Source organism: Natator depressus, chromosome 1, assembly GCF_965152275.1.
Source record: "Natator depressus isolate rNatDep1 chromosome 1, rNatDep2.hap1, whole genome shotgun sequence".
NCBI lineage: Eukaryota > Metazoa > Chordata > Testudines > Cheloniidae > Natator > Natator depressus.
Window position 1 is genome coordinate 109,651,389 of NC_134234.1, and position 21,277 is coordinate 109,672,665.

Consider the following 21,277-nt stretch of genomic DNA (forward strand, 5'->3'; position numbering starts at 1 on the left):
CTCCTACATGTTAGTATATTAATGATCTCAACTTACTATCATATAGGTCAATTCGTTGCCATGGGCCTCTTGTGGTTAGGTATCTGCAGATGTAGCTCATTTACCTGCTGCTGCTGCTGCTATGTACATCAGTTTGTCTCTTTGACATTCTTGTGGTTGGACCCATGTTCCTGTGGTTGGACATTCCCCTTAAACACTATATTTTCAGCTTCCCTATATTTGGGATTTTGCATTCGGCCTTTTATCTATGCCTAAGTTCATAGGCCTCAAGCCTTATTTATGCTAACTATGCTCACTGCTGTGTCTTACAGGATACAGGCCTATGGGCAAAAGTTCTGGAACTACGGGTACTGGGAGTGCTGCCATACCCCCTGGCTTGAAGTGGTTTCCATTATATACAGGGTTTACAATTTGGTTCAATAACTCTCAGCACCCCCACTATACAAATTGTTCCAGCACCCCTGCCTGTTAGGTTCCTTGCATTACTGCTGAATCTAATAAAGGTGACTATAATGAAGGCAAGACAGTGATTTATAATAAATTCAAGCTAGCCCTATGGGCTACCATCCCCACCCACCCAATACTCCTTAGCTCAGTGATCAGGACACTCACCTGGGAAGTGGGTGACCATCATTCAAGTCCCTGCTCCAAATCAGACAAAGTGGGGTTTTGAATCCTGGTGTCCCACATCCTGGCTGAGTGCTTTACCCACTGGGCTACAGGGCATAAGGGGGGCACCAACACCTCTCCCTCTCTTCCCCTGCAGTGTTGGACCTCACAGGTGAGATAGGCAGGGGAATGCCTATATTATTAATCCTGCTGGGACTTAGGTGTGAGCTAGTTCTGGGCATCAGGACTTAGCTCTGTTGATGTCCATCTGCAGAAATTTAGGCCCTATGGGGACTTTATCGGTGGAAACATAGGTGCCTAGGGCATTTAGATGTGTGCAGGGTTAGGTGTCAACTGAATGGGGTGTTCTGAGAATCTAGATTTTGGACTTTGCTGCCTAAAGTGGCAGGTGCCTAAATCCCTTTGTGGATCTAGTCCATAGACACTTGTCAGTACTGAGCATAATTCTTCTTTACAAAAGAAATTGTAGCTGCCATAATGTTATAATTGTATTGATTATTTCATAGAGCCCCACATACCCTCTATTCTGTCTTTAACTGCATATATATCACTACATTAAAGTTGGTTTATTTTTATTTTAGGACTTGATAATCTGCTTGATGAAAACAGAATATCAGATCTCACCCAGACATACCAGCTCTTCAGCCGGGTAAAAGGTGGGCAGCAGATCCTGTTGCAAAACTGGAGTGAATACATCAAGGTATTTCAAACTTTATTGCATCTTACTGTCCTCATATTTATGCTGTCCACAGTGGAGTGACTGCTTGGCTTTTAAAAACAAGTAATGAGAAGCAATAAAACACTCAACTGTGTTCATGAAAATTATATTTTAAGCAGGTATGTGGGTTTTTTATTTGTTTTGTTACGGCACCCATTTTGTTCAGCAATATTCTGAAAGCTCATGTGATGAGAAACCACAGTGAGTACACATTTCGATTTAAAATCATATTTAGGAACTGTTTACTTTACAGGACTGAACAGTGCAAACAGGTTTTTTAAAATCAGAACTGCATGTGATTTGAGAAGATGTTGGGCAGGAAAGTTGGCTACGTTTGGTTCAAAATAAATAGTTCTCATTTCCTCCTGGCACTCCAGTCACACTCCTTTGAAACTACTGGAACATCAGATCTCGGCTGATACTTCTATCAGCACTGCAGATTTGTTATGCTACAAATAACTGCTGCTTGTTATAACAGTTAACAGGCTAAAGGTTTTTTTTTTTAATTATTATTTTGAAAGTGAGAAGAATTCTCTCTCAAAAATCTATTCTGGTGGCACTTAGAGGTCTCATCTCCATTGTGCTAGACATTGTACAAACATACAACAGCTTACTCATCCTGAAGAACTTGCAGTCTAGCACACATGGAGATGCTTTCAAATTGTAACCCTAAGCGTGGGCTGACTGTATGATGATAAAACATTGCAGTGAAACTCCTGGAATCATGTGTCTTATGTTGTGAGGTAGTATTACGGAAGGCACATCAGAAACATTATACGCTTGGTTTCCCAAATTCTAGTCATATTATTGGTTGTAACCACTCAACTACTGCTTCCGAGATAAAAGAGAGACTGATGGGCATTTGAGACTGTGTACTCCAAGATATAGTGAGAGAAAATCCTATGTAAATAGGATGACCTGATGCCCCTGAAAAGTTGATACATCCCAGATTTTAGGACTAGACTCCCCTTTCTGGTCAAGTTTTAATTAACTTGTGTATTTCCCAGTTTTGAGGACTCCTGGAGGTGGAGTTCAGGGAGCCACGAACACCAGGAGGAAACTGGTCAGAAGCGCTGGTGAATAGATGGGGGAGGGGTCAGGTCACTGGGAAGGTTTGACAACTTTGGAGAGGGTGAGTCCTTGGGGTATCAGAGCATATAGGGCAAATTAAGGCACCTGGGATCAAATCCCTGCTCTGCCATAGACCCTCTCTGACCTTGGGCAAGTTACTTAGCCTCTCTGTGTCTCAGATCCCCATCTATAAAATGGAGATGGTACTTCTCTGCCACTTTGGGTGTTGTGCAGATAAGTACATTAAGGATTGTAAATTGCTCAGATACTATAGTAATGGGGGCCATATGAGTATGGAGATATGGAGTATGTAGACATTAGGAGCCAGGGGTTGGATTCAGGCAGGATCCAGGCAGTGCATCAAGTATCATATCTATGAATTATTGCTATGGCTAGTTAAATGTTAAGAGGGAAGTCTGAGTTGTCTTGCCTTTTTTGGTTTTTCAGCTGTTACAGTGGCTAAGATAGAAGCGAATGGAAAAATATGGATCTGCCTTCCTGCTGCCTCTGTGCGGTTGTCCCAGTTTTTCACTATGGAAATCTGGTCACTCTCCTTGTAACAAATATCGGATACTAATATTCTTAAGCCGTCTTAAATAGCAGGTCAATCAAACACTGTTGTGTAGACTGTCTGATTCAGTAGACAAATAGTGTTACAATTCCATTGGAGAGCTGGGCATAAGTAGAAACAAGATAAGATTAAAAGATGATAAAGCAAGAATTTTGTCCTTACAAGTCAATAGATTCCCCCCCACAACCAAACCTGGTGATGGCTGTTTTTCCATTTTTGTAGCCCTTGTTGACATTAGAATCCTGAAGTGACCAGAAGCAGCTAAATCATATCCAGTTATTTCTGCAAATAAACAGTTCAGTGGGTTTAAAAAAAAAGTCATGCAAAGTTTTTCTTTATGCTGAACATTCTTGCTACACTTTTCCACAGACTCTTTTATATAAATCGTATATTTAACTGTAAACTTGTGTGTGTACAACCATGTCTAATACGTAATTTTTGTTTAGCTTCTGTTTTAAATGTAAGTGATCTCTCAAACATTGCTGTTTGAAATCCATTAATGTGTGTTTGGATTTTTTTGGTTTTGTGTTTAAATTTCAATGCATCTCATCATTTTTGAACAGCTTTAAGATTTCAATTATTGTTAAGCACCTCTATGATAAATTTTTCCAATTGCTAAATTTCATAAGGGTGTATGTGTCTGTGGGGGGAGATAGGTAGCAATGAAGTATTTGATTATCAAAAGTGTTTGTTTTTACAGAACTTTGGGACAACTATAGTGGTTAATCCTGAAAAGGACAAGGATATGGTGCAAGAGCTACTAGATTTTAAGGATAAAGTGGACCATATCATAGAAGCGTGCTTTCAGAAAAATGAGAAATTTATAAACTTGATGAAGGAATCCTTTGAAACATTTATCAACAAGAGACCAAATAAGCCTGCAGAATTGATAGGTACAAAATACTTTTCTGTAAAATATTTTTAAAACCTCTAGAAAGCATAATAATATAAAGCATACTGAGTATGCTAGTATAATTGCAATGCAATGCATAGCCCACTGGAAGAATTGCTTTTGGGATACCAGGCAAAAATTAGTCTGGATATGTCATGGGATCCAGGTAAAAGTCTGGATGTGTTTGTCAGGTGTGTGCTCAGTCACGTGAAGGAGCATGTTAATTCCTGCTATTGCTGCACCCCTATTTGCTTACACGGTGACTGATGAGGACAGTTGCTTAAAAACCCATATGGCTAACTTCCTAAAAGCAGAGTAAGTTGCTAAGGGGGAAGAGTAGCTATTAGAAAAAGAAATGTAACTATTTCTTCAGAATAGAATAGTGGGTATGTCTTATGGATGAGGCTTATACTGGTGTTAAAACCTCAATTTTCCATACAGTCTGACGGTCAATGCTAAGAAAAATATGCCTAAGAAGGAAGAAGTAGTGGGGTTTTTTGGTTGGCTCGTTGTTTTTCCCCTAAACTAAACTCAGGAGAACACCCCATTTTAATAGCATTCAGTTATAGGAAGACTGAATTGTAAAGAAGAAAATTGTTCAGGACCTCAGAAGTCAGGAAAGGAAAACTTAATCATTGAGTGTACATTACACGAAGAATATTTAAAATGTTTCAGAATAAGTAATATGGGGACAGATCCACAGGTGGTGTAAATTATCATAGCTCGGAGTTTGAAGTCAGTGGAGCTACTACAATTTACATTAGCTGAGGATCTGCCTCTTAGTTTCTGTCTATATCATATTCTTTTGCTTTTGCCTGCTAACTTGAAAAATGGCTTTCTAAAAAATACCCTTTCGTAGGAAAGGTGACTGAATACTATTTGACATGTGCAAAGCAGTGATATGGGCTTATTGCCACTTGTGGGTACTGTATCCTCAGCTGTTACAATGGCTTCCTTCTCATCCCACTGACACGTAACCTAGTAAAACCCAGAGTAGGGATATTCATACGGCTTTCTATCCCTTTAATTAAAATTCATGGCATAATTGTATTTTTTTCTATCATTATCAAACTACTAACTTGAAAGCATCACTTCTGTTTAAGTTTTGGTGAGAGCCAGAGGGCATGGTAAAGGTCTACAAAAATAGTCATCTGTGTGTTTATTTTTGTTTTTCATATAATACATTCATATGCATTGCATAATTCCAAAACATTGTCTATCAACAAGTAATGTTCTTGTAGTGAACATAACATGAAGATTCTAGTGTTTTAGTACATTAATTTTAAAGCTTATTTGTTGTATTAATCTTTATCTTGGTCAGTTCCTTTGTGGCATAAATTTTTCCACTAATAACATAATACTTGAGTATAATTCCACTGACTTTGGAGGAGGGAAAACTGATTACAAAACAGAATGTTTTGCATTTCACCAATGTTTTAATATCTAGTAATATTAGAAATGGAAACATTACAGTAATTTTAGAGGGATTTTTATTTTAAGTGCCTCAATTTTTTTATTTATTTGTAGCAAAACATGTGGATTCAAAGTTAAGAGCTGGAAATAAAGAAGCAACAGATGAAGAGCTGGAAAGAATCCTTGACAAAATCATGATAATATTCAGATTCATTCATGGTAAGAAATGTTTAAGGTGTAAGAAGGGTTTAAAATTGATGTGATTTAAAATATGATCTTCAGTGCTACTGCTAGAATTGCTAATTGATTTAATACAGCAGTGACAAACTTGTTACATGTTTGAGTCTATAAACTGGGACTACAAAAGTAGAGACTGATGTCAGTGGGAGTCCTGCACAAAGACCAAAGGATAAATGTGGCCTCTGATCAGGAAGCTGGGAGGATCACTCATAGCATTTTTCTCTCCTTGTGGTTTTCCTCCCGGATAGAGTATGTGGGAGCCCAGCGAATAGTGGCTAATCCTTTTCCTTTTCCTCAATCCCTGAGTGACCCTCCAGTCGTTGGGGGTTTACACCCCAGTAACAAAGAGGAAACCATTTAAACCTCAGTCATACTACAGGACCTCTTAGCAGATGTCTCGGGATACTTTCAAAGGAAGTGTGATGGGGCAAGGCCAGATGGCTATAGAAAAGTAGTGGGAGACAGATATATTAGTCCCAGGCTAAACAAATCCCTGTTACCAGGATAAGTAAACGGCAGCTGCTCCAGGTCAATTCAGACACCTGGGGCCAATTAAGATCTTTCCAGAAGGCAGGGAGAATACTAGGTTGATTGGGACACCTGAAGCCAATTAGGGGCTGGCTGAAACTAGTTAAAAGCCTCCCAGTTAGTCAGTTGGGTGCATGTGTCAGAAGCTGTAGGAGGAAGCCACGCTGTTGGAGGAACTAAGCAGTACAAACTCTATCAGGTGCAAGGAAGGAAGCCCTGAGGTAACGGTGAAGGGCATATTGAGTGGGGGCTGCTGTGGGGAAGTGGCCCAGGGAATTGTACACATTCTATTTCCAAAAAGTCAGCTACCATAGCTGCTACTATTAGGGTCCCTAGGCAGCAGCCCGGAGTAGAGGGTGGGCCCAGGCTCCCCCCTCTCCTCCCCTCCCCAATTAATCACTGAGGCTGGGAGACCACAAAGACTGTGCGAGGGAGGGTGGCTTCTCCTCACCTCCCTTGCTGGTCTATGATGAAGTGTGACCCTTGCCTCTAGAGAGAGAAGGGCTACGTGGAGGGTCACAGTGAGCCTCTGAGGCTAGCGAAATCTGCCAGGAAATGCGGGACCCACTGAGACAAGGGCAGAGCTTTGTCACAGAAGGTTTAAACCTCCTAGAAATGTCATCAGTTCCATTCATCAATGACAGGCCTTTCTCACCAGACCACTGCAGCTTTGAAGCAGTTGTTTTGACTACTCCATTGAGGACAGTACACCGACCATCTCTCTCCTCCCTCCCTTTGGATACCACCCCTCTCTCTCTCTCTCTCTCAGTGCTTGGAAGCAGATCACATCATACAAGTGGGTGTACAGCTGTAAAAGAGGAATACTTCACCCAGTTCAGCTCCTTCCTCTTCCCTAGTCCACCTTCCCTGTTGTTTTTTAAGGACCCATTTCACAAGACTCTATTGATTCTGGAAGTGCAGTCTTTTTGGAGCTGGGAGCAGAGAGGAAGTTCCTTACCAGTATCAGGTTTCTATTTCCAGTACTTCCCAATTCCCCCCAAATCTTGTGGTCTTTGTCCCATTCTAGACCTCAGAAAGCTAAACCGCTTCATCAGTAAGATCAAGTTCAGGATGGTCACCCTTGCTTCTGTTATCCCTTCCCTAGAGATTGGTATACTGCCCTTGATTTGCATGATGCTTACTTTCATGTGGCAATACATCCTGGCCACAGAAAGATTCTTCGGTTCATAGCAAGCAACAACAACTACCTTTACACGTCGCTTCCCTTTGGGTTATCTTCGACCCCAAGAATCTTTGCCAAGTGCATGATAGTGGTGGTAGCCCCCCTGCACTGCGTAGGTGTTCAGATATTTCCTTACCTGGACAATTGGCTAGTTCGGGGAAGATCAAGTACCCATGTCCAACACAGTATCTTTGTCATCAGACCACTGCTCTCTGGTCCAGGCCTGAAATTTAATATAGACAAATTGAAGTTATAACCACACAGTGAATAACTTTTCATAGGGGCAGTACTTGACACCATAACCACTGTGGGTTACCTTCCTGAGGACAGGATTCAGTCCATAGTTTTTGGTCCTAAAATCTCACATCCAACTCAAAGACAAGTTTATTTCTGCTTACAACTATTGGGGTATGTGGCCTCATGCACATATGTGATTCTGCATTGCCAGATCTCACCTCCACTGTCTGCAAGTCTGGCTTTCCTCAGCATACTGACTGAGTGGCATTCACTTGTTGATTTGCGTACCTGCATAAGAGCTTCAGTCCCTGGACTACTGGATGGACCCTCTGAACGTCTTAAATGGGGTTCTCTTTTTGCCACCAGAACAGACTATGACTCTGGTAACAGATGCATCCACCAAAGGCTGGGAGGGTCATCTCGGTCAACTCCAGGCACAAGTTCTTTGGTAACCTCAGGAGGTCTCACTCCACATAAAAGTGTTAGCTCTGTGCTATTCATCAAGCCTGCAAGACGTTTGTATCCACCATCAGGAACCAGTTGGTTTAAGTTCTGATGGACAATACCGCTACTATGTTTTATCTGAACAAGCAAGGGGGCTGCAGGGTTATCTCAGTTGCTCTAACAAGCAAATTGCATGTGGAATCTCTGTATAAGAAACACGGTCTTGCTAAATGCTTTACATTCCAGGGGTGAGGAACACTATTGTGGATTCCCTCAGTAGGAACTTGAGCAACACAAGTGGTCAGTCAGGAAGGATGTTCTTCTCCAGATCTTCCAATAGTGTGGGTACCTAGTAATAAACTTATTTGTGACCAACCTCAACAACAGATGCAGGGGATTTTGCTTCAGAGTGGGCTGCAGCCCAAGTTCCTTGCTGGATGCCTTTCTTCTTCCCTGGTTCAGTCATCTGCTCTAAGCATTCCCCTCAGTTCCTCATATTCCAAGAGTACTCCAGGAAGATGAAAAGAGACCAGGCAACATAAATCCTCGTGGCACCAGCTTGGCCGTGACTATATTGGTTCATGGACCTACATCAGCTATCTATCAGGCCACTGATAATTTTACCCTGGTCCAGGATCTCCTATGTCAAAACTTGGACAAGTCTCTGAATCCTAACCGTAAATCTCTCCACCCAACTGCATGGATAATTTCTGGTTGAATATGTGTGAGAGATTATGGTCCTGAGAAGTCCAAGCCATCTTGGTGAGTAGCAGAAAGCACTCCACCAGGGCCACATATGCCGCAAAATGGAAGAAGTTTTTGATCTGAGTGCCATCCCACCATTATTTCCTCATTAAATAAAGATTACATACATACTGGACTACCTACTGCATCTGAAATCATCTGGCCTTTTAGTTAGTACAGTAAGAATCCACTTCACTTCTTCTCAGCAATACAGAATGACTTTTCTATCTTCTTACCTTTTGATTACCTTCCTGAGCAATATTCCTAGACATCTGCAAGGCAGCAATGTGGTCATCTTTACATACCTTCTCCACGTACGACTCTCTTTCTCAAGCTTCGTGAGATTACGCCAACTTTGGTAAATCAGTGTTGTGATCTCTTGTTCAGATAATCCAAAGTGGAATGTATATGCACACAATCACTCGAAGGAGAGAAAATATGTACTTTACTTCAATGGTAATTGTTATTCTTTGAGATGCGCTGTGCACATATACCTTCCATAATCTCTCCTACTTTCCCCACTGCTTCGGATGTTAGACTGTGGTATGCAGGAACAGAGAGGGAGATGGCAATAACCCTCGGCTAGGTGCATGAGGAGAGCAGGGGGCATGTGAGCAGCCTAGTGCAGGCAAAAATCTACAACTCAAGTGCATTGGGAGCACTGACAACTCTAGTGAAACATATGTGCACAGCACATCTTGAACAGTTACTGTACAGATATGTAACTGTTTTCCACTTTTCAGCAAGTCAAGAGAAAGGGCACTTCTGTATAATTGAAGATAAGTAGTAAAGGTGTAATGTTTGATTTCTCAGGTTTTTTTGTTTTCTCTCCGTACAGGTAAAGATGTGTTTGAGGCGTTTTATAAGAAAGATTTGGCCAAAAGACTGCTGGTTGGAAAAAGTGCATCCGTAGATGCTGAGAAGTCAATGCTGTCAAAGCTTAAACATGGTGAGCAGCTGCAAATGTTGAATTTTTTGCTTCTTTTAGTTTTTAAACCTGAACCTTTATTTTTATTTGTTAAAGTGGGCCAGATTTTCAAAAGAGCTGAGCACCCTACGGCTCCCACTGTTCAGAGTAGGAACTGCTGATTGCTATGTACTCGAGGAAATGTGCAAGTTTAATTTAGGTGAATAAATGGGAGCGGAGTTCTTTTTGGAAATCTCTGACATTTAAGCTGTGCTGTGCTTTTGGGACTTTAGAGAACAGACTAACCTTATAATTTCTCTGATCTGTCCAGGAGAGGGCTGGACATTACAGAGCACATAGTTTGGGGAAAATTTGGGACTGGCAGTGTGTTGGGGTCACCCTGAAAGTGTCATAACCAAAGCTGGTGGAAGCCAGAGTTGGGCTGTGGGGCAATAGATGGGCTGCTGGAGTCAGAGCTGCTGAATCAGGGCTGTCTTAGCACACACGCACTCAGGGTGTGACCTGCATGCTGATAGGCTGGCTCTGAGTGTCCCTGGTTGGGAGCTACAGCAGCAAAGCATTGTGAGGCACCCAGGTTTGCAGGGCAAATGGTGACACAACCCCTCACTGGTCTGGGTTTGCAGCTGAACCCTGTCACAATGGTATAGTTATGCTGGGTTTGCACACAGCTTGCTATTTTAACTGAGGTTTACACTTCAAGCACTGGTAAAATAGTTTGAAGTGATTTTCAAGTGAAAAGGCTGCGAACAATTAAAGAACGTTTACAATTTTATTATTTTCTGTTTGTTTCGGGTAAAGGAAGTGGAACAAAGGAAAGTGTAAAGATGAATAAGAAGCTGAAAAGGCAGGAGCCTCGGCTTATCTGGATTTACATCCCAAGGACCGTCACACTAGCCCAACATTAGGCTTAAGCTTTTATTACTTGTTTTATGTTTATTGCAATCATGGAAACTTTGCTTTAATTTATGTGACAGAATGTGGTGCTGCTTTCACCAGTAAACTGGAGGGAATGTTCAAGGATATGGAACTTTCAAAAGATGTCATGATTCAATTTAAGCAGGTAAATTTAACTTCTTATACTTATGCATGGTATATTTACACTAGCTAGGATGATGTCACATAATTGTATTAAATTAAACCGTGACAAAACAGATTTTCCACAGATCGTTTATAGTTCAGCGAATCTGCTGGGACGTTATTTGACCCTATAGTTTCATTTGATTTTCTTTTTGACTCTTAATAATAAAGCCTGAATGTAGTGTTGCCACTAAATTTATTGTTAGACCCATCTCTAATATTGATTTTAAGACTCCATTTTATCATGTGAGAATTATTGCCAGGCTGTGACTAGTTCAGAATGAATGATCTGGTGATGAATGTTCTTGTGCCATACAGACTGGATTGTTGCTGTGATGTACTCTGGATGCCCAGCCCAAGTGCTGTCTAGACTGCATTTCTTTCAAAATGTACCACCGTGTATCTTCTTAACATCCCTTAAATGTTTTTTATGGAATCTTTAAAATTCTTTTGACTTTGAAGTCCTTTAGAAGAACAGATCTAATAGACCTAATTGATAATCATCTTGTCTGTTTTGTTCCCAACCATTCACTATGTTCCGAATTGCCTAGGTATGTAGTGTGCCTTTGCATGACTTTTAGACAGTGGGAGCCAAGAGCATTTTCCAAATGTGGACATCACCTCTAGAAAACTTCCTGACTCTGTCCATAATTTCCAACTGGAATCAGTATTTTAAAAAAATTAAGAGCGCCTATATTAGCTGTAGGAGTTAATTGTTTTTGATCAGATTTTTATATTGCGCAGTGCTCCAATGAGAAATGCTTTATAAATTCAACTTTGGTTTATAGTCAGCTCTTCGGGTGTTTTAATGAATTGCCAGAATTCATTGTGCCAAACTAATTCACTGTTTCTTTGCTTTTTAAAAAAAACAGTATTCCAGATAGTAATTTGCAGAAACCATTTATTGATTTACTTTTCTAAGTTTATTTTTAATTTATTGTGTTAGCAGGATTTTTAACAGGTTTGGGTTTTTTTAATTTTATTTTATTTTAGTATATGCAGAACCAAAGTGATCCAGGCAATATAGACCTGACGGTAAATATACTTACTATGGGATATTGGCCAACGTACACACCCGTGGAAGTCCACTTAACTCCAGAGGTGAGTCTTTTAGAACTAGAATTTGCAGTCTATCATGGTGGAGGGGTAGGAATCTCAATATTTAGGTTGCCTAACGCATCCAATTTTAACTGTTTTTAATTACTTATAACTAGACTAGTACTCCTGAGAGAATTCTGCACAAAAAAAATTAAAAATTCTGCACCAAAAAAAAAAAAAATTCTGCACACAGTATTTTAAAATTCTGCAAATTTTGTCAATAAATAAATCTGGAGGCTCCAGCATGGCGATGGGGAGCACAGGCCACGGACTGCACGGCTTCCCTTTGCTTCCCTGTCAGAAAGTCATTTTTCTTCAGGGAAGCAAATAATTCTGCGCACATGCAGTGGCGCAGAATTCCCCCAGGAGTAAACTAGAATAGGTCAAAACTTCTCAAATTACAAAGGTGGGTGGGGGAGAGGAAGTGATTGAAAATTCACAAAATGGTTAACCAGCCAGCCTTCAGAACATAAAATATTGTGAAAAAACCATTTTGAAAACAACAATAAACAGCTTATAGACATGCCTATTTTACAATATAATCAAGTAATCAGAAGTTAGACAGTGCCAACATTATGGCTGCATATGCAATCATAATTCTGCCACATGGTGCATTTTGATATAGTCTCTAAGGCCACGTCTACACTACCCGCTGGATCGGCGGGTAGTGATCGATCTATCGGGGATCAATTTATTGCGTCTAGTGTAAATCGATCCCCGATCGCTCTGCTGTTGACTCCGGAACTCCACCATGGCGAGAGGTGGCAATGCAGTTGACGGGGGAGCGGCGGCCTTTGATCCCGCGCCGTGAGGACACGAAGTAAGTGATTCTAAGTTGATCTAAGATAAGTGAACTTCGGCTATGCTTTTCTCGTAGCTGAAGTTGCATATCTTAGATCGATTCCCCCCTTCCCCCTCCCCAGTGTAAACCAGGCCTAATAGGGTGACCAGATGTCCCGATTTTATCTTATATATGTGCCTGTTACTCCCAACCCTGGTCCTCATTTTTCACACTGGCTATCTGGTCACCTTAGTCTTTAATTCCACAAGACCCTTCCTCTTTCAAAAAAGCAACCGCTTTATTTACTTGAAATGATCCTGAAAACAAATATTCTTCAAGTGATTGCTCATGTGCATTTCAATAGGTGTGTGCATGCGCTGCATGCACGATCATCGGAGGGTTTTTGCCCTAGTGGTACCCGTCGGTCGGCTGCGGAGACCCCTGGAGTGGTGCCCCATTGCAGTGTATATAGGTCCCTGCCAACCTGCCGCCTGCTCAGTTCCTTCTTACCGCCAGTGATAGTCATTGGAGCAGCTGTCTCTTGCATTCGCAAGTGCCTGCCTAGTGGTTCCCTTTTCGAAGTTGTACATAGTTGTGAGTTCGTTAGATAGTAGTTTGTAGTTAGTTGGACTTACTTCAGAGGGCTTCCCCCCTGCCCTAGTTTCCCCAGGCATGGGGGCATGCCTCGGTCGCAGGGGTTTAAGGTGTGCGAGAAGTGTGCAAAACCTATGCCCACAGGCGATCCGCACGCTTCCCGTCTCAAGTGTTTAGGAGAGGGCCATCAGACAGAGAAGTGCCCAATTTGCAGGAGCTTTAGACCTAGGACTAAGAGAGCGGGACTATCATTTGAAGCTCCTCCTGATGGAGTCGGCCCTCCGCCCACAGCTGGTACTGGAAGAGACACTGGCATCTTTGGTGTACAGCGCCCCGGCCTCGGTGTGGGATGTCCCAGCACCGAGGAAGGACTCCTCTAAGGAGTACCGGCCCTGCTTCCCAACTCATAAGGCCAGTGCCACCAGGCGGCACCGCTCACAGTCCCCGGTGCCGCATAAGAAAAAGAAAGCGGACAGAGGTCATTCATGGCAGAAAGATCCGTCAAGAAGCCATGAGGGGACTCCAGTGGGGTGCGTCCTCCGGCAGGACACCCATGGGCCTCAAGACCCGGCACCGTTGACTCCGGCCCCAACAGGATGCCCATCGAGTCTGGTGCTGGTGGACTCCTTCACTCGTGAGGATTTGGAAGAAGAGCTCGATCTTTCTGCCATGACGGTGCAGTCCCTGGTACTGCAAGCCCAGGCACCGGCGGTAGCCCCAGCTGCAGCGTCTATCCCTACATCGCATGTGGCTCCGGCACCCTTTGCAGCACCGATGGCGGCACTGCCTCTGGTTCATCATTGTGGCAAACCTATCATGTTACAGCGCTGCTCACCGTCTCCCCGTGACCCCCCCCATAACAATGTTGCTGGCTCGCCACACCCACAGGGCTCCTGAAGATCCCATACGAGACAGGGACTCTGGCCCTGAACTCCTGAGGCGTGGAAACTCCATGGCTGAATCCACTTGAGCTTTAGTGTTCAGACCCAGTGAGGGAGGTCTTGCTGGGGAGTAGGAAACCCTCCACTTGTGCCACATACCTGGCAAAGTGGAAGTGTTTTTCCGTTTGGGCTCGGCCAAGGGGAACCAAACTGCAGCTAGCGCCAATTCCCCTTATTTTGGACTACCTGTTATACCTTAAGCAGCAGGGATTAGCAATATCATCTCTCCGGGTACACCTTGCTGCCATTTCGGCCTTTCACCTGAGGGCAGCGCGTGGGTCAGTTTTCAGTAATCCCATGGGGGGCAGGTTTCTCGAAGGCTTAAACAGACTTTATCCCCAGGTACGATGGCCCATTCTCCAGGTACGATGGCCCATTCCCCAGTGGGACCTCAACCTGGTCCTGTCTGCACTCATGGGGTCTCTTTTCAAGCCCATGGCAACCTGTCCTCTGTCCTACCTTTCCTGGAATGTGGCTTTTCTGGTGTCCATGACATCAGCCAGAAGGGTATCTGAGCTCAGAGTCCTGACTTCCGAGCCCCTCTATATGGTATTTTATAAAGACATGGTGCAGCTACGCCCTTACCCTGCATTTCTGCCAAAGGTAGTCTCCCAGTTTCATGTGAATCAAGACATATTTTTACCTGTGTTCTTCCCTAAGCTGCATGCCAGTAACAGAGAGTGCATGTTCCATTCCCTGGACATTAGACATGCCCTAGCATTCTACATGGAGCACACAAAGCCATTCCGTAAGTCACCACAGCTCTTTATAGCAATCACAGAAAGGATGAGGGGGCTCCTGATCTCATTCCAGCGCATTTCATTATGGATCACATCCTGTATCAGGACTTGCTATGACCTAGCTGAAATTCCAGCCCCTCCGCTTACGCCGCACTCCACAAGAGCGCAGGCATCGTCCGCAGCATTCCTGGTGCAGGTCCCTATCCAGGACACATGCAAGGCAGCAACATGGTCTTCTATCCACACCTTCACGTCACACTACGCCATTACCCAACAGGTGAGGGACGATGCAGCCTTTGGCAGGGCAGTCTTGCACTCAGCAACGAGGTGAACTCCGACCCCTCCCCCAGGGAAACTGCTTGGACGTCACCTATTGGAATGAACATGAGCAATCACTCGAAGAAGAAAAAACGGTTACCTACCTTTCGTAACTGTTGTTCTTCAAGATGTGTTGCTCATGTCCATTCCAAATCCTGCCCGATTCCCCTCTGTCAGAGTATTCCGGCAAGAAGGAACTGAGCAGGTGGCCGGTCGGAAGGGACCTATATACACCACCGTAAAGGCGCCACTCCAGGGGACTCCACAGCCAACCCGACGGTTCCACTAGGGGAAAAACCTTCCGATGATTGTGCACGCGGCGCACGCACACACCTATTGGAATGGACATGAGCAACACATCTCGAAGAACAACAGTTATGAGAGGTAGGTATCCGTTTTATTTATGTTACCAGATATTGCAAAGCCTATTTTGATAGTAATTAACATAATTAAGTTGTAATGTCAAATATATACACAAACACCTTTTTTTTTTTTTTTTTTTTTTTATTTAACCCCTCACCTTCACTGAAGGGAGGCAGGCTGAGTGTTGGGACCCAACAGTGGTTGTAGCCGTGATACTGGATTTACAGGCAGGGGAAGCTTTTGCCCTTTCACTCCCCTAGCATCTTCGCTAGAGGAGGGGGCTACTCTGCCAGGGTTCAGCCATGGCAGACAGTTGATGGAGATGGGAGGCCTTAAACTCTCCACTGACTGCTCCTAATGGGGGTGGAACAGGATAGTGGGGGAACGGGACATAAAGTGCTGACAACAGCCTTGGCTGCAGTTAGGAGGACGAACCAAAGGCAGGAGTTTCAGAGAGTTCTTTCCCAGGTGTCTGGCTGGTGGGTTTTGCCAACATGCTCTGGGTTCAACAGATCATCATATTTGGGATTGAGAAAGAATTTCCCCCAAAGTGAGATTGGCAGAGACCCTGGGAGGTTTTTATCTTACTCTGCAGCATGGGGCCTGGGTCACTTGGTTGGTTTAAACAAGTAAATGGTGGATTCTCTGTAACTGAAGTCCTCAAATTATGATTTAAAGACTTCAAGTAATTCAGCCAGCAGTTATAGGTCTGTTATGGGAAGGGGTTGGTGAGGTTCTGTGGCCTGCAATGTGCAGGAATTCAGACTAGGTCAGGGTTGGGCAAACTTTTTGCCCCGAGGGTCACATCTGGGAATAGAAATTGTATGGTGGGCCGTGAATGCTCACAAAATTGGGGTTAGGGTGTGGGACGGGGTGAGGGCTCTGGTTGGGGGTGCAGGCTCCAGGGTGCTGCCAGAAATGAGTTCAGGGTGCAAGAGGGGGCTCCAGGCTAAGGTGGGGGAGTAGGGTGTGAGGTGGGGTGAGGGCTCTGGGGTGGGGCTGGGGATGAGGAGTTTGGGGTGTAGGAGAATGCGCTGGGCTGGGACCGAGGGGTTCAGCAGGTAGGAGGGAGATGAGGGGTGGGGCAGAGGGTTGGGGTGTGGGAAGGGATGCAGGTTCCAGCTGTGGGTGTGGGTTCTGGGATGGGGCTGAGGATGAGAGGTTTGGGGTGCAGGAGGGTGCTCTGGGCTGGGATCGAGGGGTTCAGAGGGTGGGAGGGGGATCAGGGTTGGGGTGTGGGGAGAGGCTCAGGGGTGCAGGCTCCGGGCAGCGCTTACCTTCAGCGGCTCCCAGAAGCAGCGGCTATGTCACGGCCCCGGCCAGGCAGCTCTGCGCGCCGCCCCGTCCACAGGCGCGCTGCCCCTGCAGCTCCCATTGACTGCAGTTCCCGGCCAATGGGAGCTGCGGGGGCAGCGCTTGGGGCGGGGGCAGCATGCGGAGTGGAGGCCCCTGGCTGCCCCTACACGTAGGAACCGGAGTGGGGCCATGCCGCTGCTTCCAGGAGCGCTTGGCACAGCCCTTGACCCTGCTCCTTGGCTGGAGCAGTGGAGCGGGGCAAATGCCAGACCATGCTCCCCAACGGGAGCTCGAGGGTCAGTTTAAAACGGCTGGCGGGCCAGATTTGGTCCGCGGGCCATAGTTTGCCCTCCACTGGACTAGATGATCACTATGATCCCTTCTGGTCTTCAAGTCTGTGAGGACTTGGCAGCAGAGTGCAAAATGGGAGTGGGGCTTTTCAGAACCTTCTCTCCTCCTCCTCCTCTAACTACATCACATGTGGGGAACAGATGTTGGTAGGCCCAGGATGAAATCACCACTTTGGTATATGTTCTTATTCTTTTAATGGGAATTTGGTTTTATCTTAACTAAAATTTATTTTGTTTCAAGAAAATTATATTAAATGAATGTCTGGCATCAATTTTTGCTCTGTTTAAGCTGGAACCAATGTAAATGAGGGCAGATTTGGCCCTTGAACTTTACTTTTGTGTAAACTTTGATTTAAAATATTAAGATGAGCCTAACACACTACTGTGAAAATCAGTCTGTTTGGTTACATTTGGTACAAGATAAGTAACTTTTTTCCCTCTTTTTCTTCTTTTGTTTACAGATGGTTAAGCTTCAAGAGGTATTTAAGACCTTTTATCTTGGAAAACACAGTGGTCGAAAGCTTCAATGGCAGACCACTTTAGGGCATGCTGTCTTGAAAGCAGAATTTAAGGAAGTATGTTTGCTTATTTAATGTTTAATCATCTGCTTTTAAATAAAATAACTTATTTGGCATCTCTTTCCTTTTTAAGCAGTACATTAATAAAACAATTTTTTGCACAGAAGAATCTAACAATATTCTATATTAACTATTTAGAAAAGTGTTTTCTTTGCCATTTATTTAGAATGTGGTATTTTAGTTAAACGTGTCAAAACTCCAGAGTGAAACATCTTTCAGCATTGACTGCTGTGGGTCAATAAGTCTCATTCATTGATGAAAAGAAGCCTGTAGCAGGCAGGAAACTAAAAGAATGGGGTGGACATTTTTTTAAATAGTAGTTTGAAGGAACCTAGTGATTTGAATATTAGCCTAGCTATTACAAAGCCATGCTGAAAAGTATCAGTGGTATAATTTAATGAATGTGGTTAAATTTAAATGCTTGTTGAATTATTAAACAATTGAAATGTTTCTTAACATAGCTTTTGTTCTGTCTGATGAGATATCTTCATCAGTAACGCAACCTCATTGTACCAGAGCACAGATAAAAATTTTATTCTGATGTTAATGATGATTAGTTATAAATACAAAATTTAGAGCCCTGGGATCATGTGAAGTTAAGATGACTGACAGGTTTGTAATAGACTTAAAATGTTGTTTGTGCATGGAGATCCTGAGTTATTAATCTCCTTCCCATTGCCTAATTTTACAAACACCATACTTCTGTTAAGGCTATTGCTGCAGAATTGCATGAATTAGAGAATTTGTGTTCCGTCAAGTTTTATGACACTGATATCTTTCATGTTTGTTTGCTTATCTCTATTAAATAACTCATTGGGTGAAATTCTAGCTTCATTTAAGTCAATGAGAGTTTTGCTATTGACTTGATTGAAGTCAGGATTTCACCCATTGTATGTACCTAGAAGAAAATGCTGTTAAGTGAATACTGGGCTATTCAGGTAATCTGATGGTGTGCTACGCTACCAATATAATGTCCAGGGTTGTTGGGTTTTGGTTGGTTGGGTTGGTTTTTTCTTTTTTTGTTTTTGTCTTTTTGTAATTTGTCTTGCTATTGTTACATTTCCTTGGCACCACATACTAGGATACATAATCAGGCTGCAGAATCCTTTTAAATACACATTTCTCTTCATCTAGAACAGGGGTTCTCAAACTGGGGGTCAGGACCCCTCGGGGTCACGAGGTTATTACCTGGGGGGTCATGAGCTGTCAGCCTCCACCCTAAACCCTGCTTTGTATCCAGCATTTATAATAGTGTTAAATATATAAAAGTGTTTTTAATTTATTGGGGGGTCACACTCAGAGGCTTGCTATGTGAAAGGGGTCATCAGTACAAAAGTTTGGGAACCACTGATCTAGAAGCTATTTGTTAAATAATCTATAGATTGTACAACTTGTCATCAGAGTTGTTTTTGAAGTTTTGCACTATATAGAATACAGTTGATACTCTAAATGTTGTACACAGCTTTAGAAATCATTTATAGTTACTTGTGGGGTTTTTTGTTTCCTTTGTAGGGAAAGAAAGAGTTTCATGTGTCACTCTTCCAGACATTAGTGCTGCTTATGTTTAATGAAGGAGATGAATTTATTTTTGAAGAAATTAAAATGGCTACTGGTGTAGGTATGAAAAATTAGTTCATACATTGATTATTTTCTTTCATTTGAATAGCTTCTAAATAGGACTTTGGATGTAAAAGTCTAATTTTAAGTACAGCAGAATGTTGCTAATTTCAGTGACTTGCAATGGCTATTTTTGTGAATCAGCGAGTACGTAAATACCAAAAAGATAAGCCAAATATACTTCTACTACTTTGTGGATAACACTGATACTTCATAAATTTATTAGTAAATGATCTGTAGTATATTTTGTAAAAACTGATGCATTCTTACTAACAAGACCTCACTACAGCTTTTTTTTAGTTCTTTGAGAAGTCGAGAGACTCCATTTTTTTCTGTGCAGATTATAAAATGTGCAGATTATTAAGGTTCTATCGTAGTTTCAAGTATCATACTTTAAAATGACCTTTTTAGAACAATTGCATTAGTTTTGGTTTGGAGAAGGGGTTTTGAATTAATAATGTCTTTGCTTGATTGTCCATGTGTATTCTGCTTCTGGTGCACATGCACCCCATGGGCACAAGATCAAATTTTTTTATTTTTTTTTTTAATACCAGTGCCTGTTGAGACTGTGCCTGTGGCCCACATGCCTTCTGGCACTCCACAGCTGAGGGCATAAAGGGCGGAGCAGCTGCAACCCCCTTCCAGTTACTTTTTACTACCCAAGGCAGCAAGATGGAACCTCTACACTGTCCACATCTCTGCACACTGTGCACTTGTTTTCTCTAGTTTTTAGTTAGTGTTTCTTAGTATATTTCTCTTATAGTTAAGCCTGTTGGCATTTTTTTTTAAAGGAGGGAAAAAATGAGAAGAAAAGCTCTTCAACTTCCCAGATATTCCCAGTACCAGATCCCCTGGATATGGTGCCGTTGAAATCCCAAGGATTCAAATCCTATCCCTCTTGTGTGGTAGCCATTCCTATCGATCCTGACACTCCATGTGCTGCTTCTGCCTCTGTGAAGCATATACACAAGATAAAATGCTTGATATGTTTCTCTTTTTCAAAGAGGACACACAAAGAAAGGGAATCCTGCCAAAACTCTTTCTCTTGGAGAGATCTGTAAGGGCATTATCTGAGCCTGAGGAGAAGACAACAGCCAAACTAGACCAGTCTCTGTGAGTGCTCCAGTAAGTCCCAGGTCTACCTTGAACTTCAGGGCTCACTTGTTGACTAGACAGAGCTTCTAACTCAGCCTCAGTTCAATCTTCTGAGGAGAGAGGGAGGAAAGAATACTGGTCTCATTGGAGACACCGATTTCCCTCATCAGCATTGACTAAGTCCAAACCAGGGGGCAGTTCAAGGCTCAGATTTAATACTGCTGATGTCTCTGCACCATTTTGTCACCAGATAACCTCAGCGCTGCTTTTGGAGTCTGTTCCTGACTCTACCAATACTGATCAATTGGCCACAAAACACCCAGCATTGATACACCTGGCACTGGCATCCAAACACCTTGCCTTGGCACTAGAGTGCTCCATAGCATAGCACCCACCATGCTACCAGCTGATCTGGAGGACAAGCTCTCAGTCCTGATGAGATTCGCAGTACTGATTGACTTGACAGTAGCCAACCCGCTGGAGTCACCATTGCGGACAACTACTAGGAAGCTCCTAGCCCTGGTGCCATCTGGATCCACCATCTCAATTCCTGCACAGGATACCCTTGGGCCTTGTAGAACTTCTGAGAAAATTGTTCAACTTATGGAGAAGATATGCTCCTTCTCCACATCTGAGCGAAGTGAAGATATGTCACCCACCTACTTGCCATGCTCGCCTCTCTATGGGTATGTCTACACTACCCGCCGGCTCCGCAGACAGCGATCGATCCAGCGGGGATTGATTTATCGCATCTCGTCTAGATGCGATAAATCGACCCTCGAGCACTCTCCCATAGACTCCTGTACTTCACCGCCGCGAGAGGTGCAGAC

General features: G+C 43.3%; 1 protein-coding gene across 3 annotated transcripts in view; it reads left to right on the forward strand.

The window, feature by feature from the left end:
• CUL4A (cullin 4A) overlaps nucleotides 1-21,277 on the forward strand; it is an 80,385-nt gene that overhangs the window by 46,478 nt on the left and 12,630 nt on the right. For all 3 annotated transcript variants that reach the window (XM_074963934.1, XM_074963952.1, XM_074963943.1), the window contains exons 10-17: nucleotides 1,212-1,330; nucleotides 3,691-3,883; nucleotides 5,410-5,514; nucleotides 9,510-9,620; nucleotides 10,574-10,659; nucleotides 11,670-11,777; nucleotides 17,619-17,732; nucleotides 19,248-19,353. In XM_074963934.1, the coding sequence (XP_074820035.1) occupies nucleotides 1,212-1,330; nucleotides 3,691-3,883; nucleotides 5,410-5,514; nucleotides 9,510-9,620; nucleotides 10,574-10,659; nucleotides 11,670-11,777; nucleotides 17,619-17,732; nucleotides 19,248-19,353 (942 nt within the window). The remainder of the gene's footprint in view (nucleotides 1-1,211; nucleotides 1,331-3,690; nucleotides 3,884-5,409; nucleotides 5,515-9,509; nucleotides 9,621-10,573; nucleotides 10,660-11,669; nucleotides 11,778-17,618; nucleotides 17,733-19,247; nucleotides 19,354-21,277) is intronic.